This window comes from Cibotium barometz, chromosome 2 (genome assembly GCF_041138505.1).
Source record: "Cibotium barometz isolate CiBa-2024 chromosome 2, ASM4113850v1, whole genome shotgun sequence".
NCBI lineage: Eukaryota > Viridiplantae > Streptophyta > Polypodiopsida > Cyatheales > Cibotiaceae > Cibotium > Cibotium barometz.
Window position 1 is genome coordinate 14,459,020 of NC_141047.1, and position 2,463 is coordinate 14,461,482.

The window sequence follows — 2,463 nt, forward strand, 5'->3', positions numbered from 1 at the left end:
ATGATCTTTAATTGTTAAGAGATCTAAGAGTGTACCATGGTTATTGCTTGTTTGAAATCTTTTCTTCTCATGAAAATCATAATTGTTATCTAAAAATTCATATGTGAGAAGAATTCTTAAGGTTGTCTTGATCATTATTTTAGCCATCTTATCACACATGTATGTAAGGCTCACCGAGGCTACATAAGTTTATGGAAGAGGTGCCTTGAATCCATCTAGCCTTTTGGATTGGAAAGAATTTCAAAAAATTTGTCCATTAGAAGAAATGCACGCTATGGAAGGATATGATAAAAATTACACGAGATTTAAACTTTTCTTTAATGGAGGTGGTGCTTTGATTTAAAAAAAGAGTGCTATGGTACTTTTAGTTTACTTCATCAAGAAAAGGGTGATTGTGTTTCTTCAATTCCAAGGGAAAGAGACAATTAAATAGTAAAAGTGGGGCAAAGAAGAGTTGGAAGTAGTGTTTAGAAATGTAAAACATCTAGAAGGGGTATCTAGTACAAGGAAAGTTAGAGAAAGGAAGGTTTGAAGTGGAATGAAAGTAAGAAGGGGCTACTTTGGTTAGCTTTGCGTGAGTGAAGCTTCATGGTAGCCCAACTATAGGCTTAATAAAGGGCCTATTCATTTGTTGCCATGGATTGAACACTTGGGTATTCAATTTTCTCTCACATTAGCTTGTGTTAGAGTTTACACACAAGGGGGCATTCATTTTTCTCTCATACAATTCTCATATAATTAAGCTTTAGTTTCCTTCACAATTCTCACATTAAGCTTTAGTTTTCTCCAAGGAAATGGCTTCCTGTGATGCTCAAGCTAGCTCTGGTACCACTATAATGGGTGGCAAATCAGGGGTGCCCACCTTTGCCATGCCATGGATTGAGCTTGGAAAGCTTGAGGAGAGAGAGAAATGGCAAGCCCTTGCTGTGGATTTAGTGGAAAATTCTATCGTTTCCGAGCTCCAAGACCTTAAACGCAGTGTTGGAGATGCTCTCCCCCGCCTCCCGGATCTTAAACAGAACGTGGGTAACAAAGTTGATGAAGCCCAAACCAAGATTTCCGGCTTAATTGGTGATTATCTCAACTCTTATAATCACGTCATTGTCTGTATCCTCATGCATTAATTTTGACTACGCGATTTATATATCTCAACTCTAATCACGTTCATTTCTGTACCAACCGGTTGCCTGCATTAACTCTCGTCACGTAATTACCTTAATCTGTTTGTGCCTGAATCGAAGCATTAAATTTGATTACGTGATTTATATCTTAACTCTAATCGTGTTCCATTTTTTGTGCCAAGCAGTTGTCTGCATTAATTCTAATCACGTGATTATCTTAACCTCTTTTTGCTTAAAACATTACCTTAAATGACGTGATTATCTGCGCTCTAATCACGTTCATTGTGTTACTATAGGGCTTGGATTAGCTCTAATCATGTGAATATATCAACTCTGATTGCCTATATGATTGCCTATAGGGTGCCTAGTGCAGTTATCTTTTTCACTAATTTCGTAAATTTTTATTTTCTCGCTACAGCTGAATACCGGAAGTTGTTATTGGTCGATACTTCAACAGCAATGGACAGGAAGGCAAGCGTGCTAGTTATTAATTGAGCTTAGATTTAGATTAGCATGATTTAATTATGATGGTTTTTAATCTGGGTGGTGGAGCAGGTGATGATGCATGCATTGCAGTATCAAGCTTGCTACGGCTACGAAGAGAGCATTCGTGACATGACCGAGGGTAAGTTATTTAATATAAGGTTTTTTTTTTTGTTGTCATGCAACATTTAAATAGTTACTAGATACCCTAAGGTTAAACCTTAACTTGATCTCTAATGAATAAGCACAATCATGTAACGTTGTCCCTTAAAGTGAGTTGGAGTGACTCCATACCCAAAGCCTAGATCAAAATTGAGCCTTATATAAATTCTTAGGCCACTATCCTCACAACCCTCCTAATAGACCCCCACCGAGAGAGAGAGAGAGAGAGAGAGAGAGAGAGAGAGAGAGAGAGAGAGAGACCCACTTATACATTTTTTTAACTACTCTTGAAATTGTAGATTTCACTGAGACAGTCACTGAAGATATTGCAATAGAAGAGACTGTGCCAGAGAAGAGTGCATAAAGCGTCTAACAATTAACTTCTTTGAATATGGAACCCTATTCTCTTTGATGAAGTCGACACATTCAAAGTTCTTACTTCTTTAGAAAAGCTTTTGGTAGATGCTTTACTATGTATTGCCTTTTGGGAAGAAGGATCTCTCTCTCTCTCTCTCTCTCTCTCTCTCTCTCTCTCTCTCTCTCTCTAAGATTTTATACTATGATTTGATTCGAATATTTGCGTGTCGAAGACTTCACTGCATGAAGAAGAAATTCCACTTTGAAGCTTGAAAGTTTATTATCATTTGTGAAATGTCGTGTGTTGAGATAATTTCCAGTCAATAATGTCCATTTTCTT

The 2,463-nt window shown here is 37.3% G+C and overlaps 1 protein-coding gene across 1 annotated transcript; it reads left to right on the forward strand.

Moving 5' to 3' along the window:
- The first annotated feature begins 625 nt into the window (after nucleotides 1–625).
- LOC147640685 (uncharacterized) lies at nucleotides 626–2,463 on the forward strand. Its single transcript, XM_086808717.1, has 4 exons — nucleotides 626–1,071; nucleotides 1,540–1,592; nucleotides 1,677–1,746; nucleotides 2,066–2,463. The coding sequence occupies exons 1-4, from the start codon at nucleotides 795–797 to the stop codon at nucleotides 2,128–2,130; spliced, it is 465 nt and encodes a 154-aa protein (XP_086664843.1). The 5' UTR covers nucleotides 626–794; the 3' UTR covers nucleotides 2,131–2,463.

Excerpts from the sequence above, each read along its gene's own strand:
- LOC147640685 (XM_086808717.1), top strand. The coding sequence starts at position 795 with ATGGCTTCCTGTGATGCTCAAGCTAGCTCTGGTACCACTATAATGGGT. Across the intron at positions 1,072-1,539 it reads CAAGATTTCCGGCTTAATTG|CTGAATACCGGAAGTTGTTA; the intron begins GTGATTATCTCA and ends TTCTCGCTACAG. Across the intron at positions 1,747-2,065 it reads CATTCGTGACATGACCGAGG|ATTTCACTGAGACAGTCACT; the intron begins GTAAGTTATTTA and ends TTGAAATTGTAG.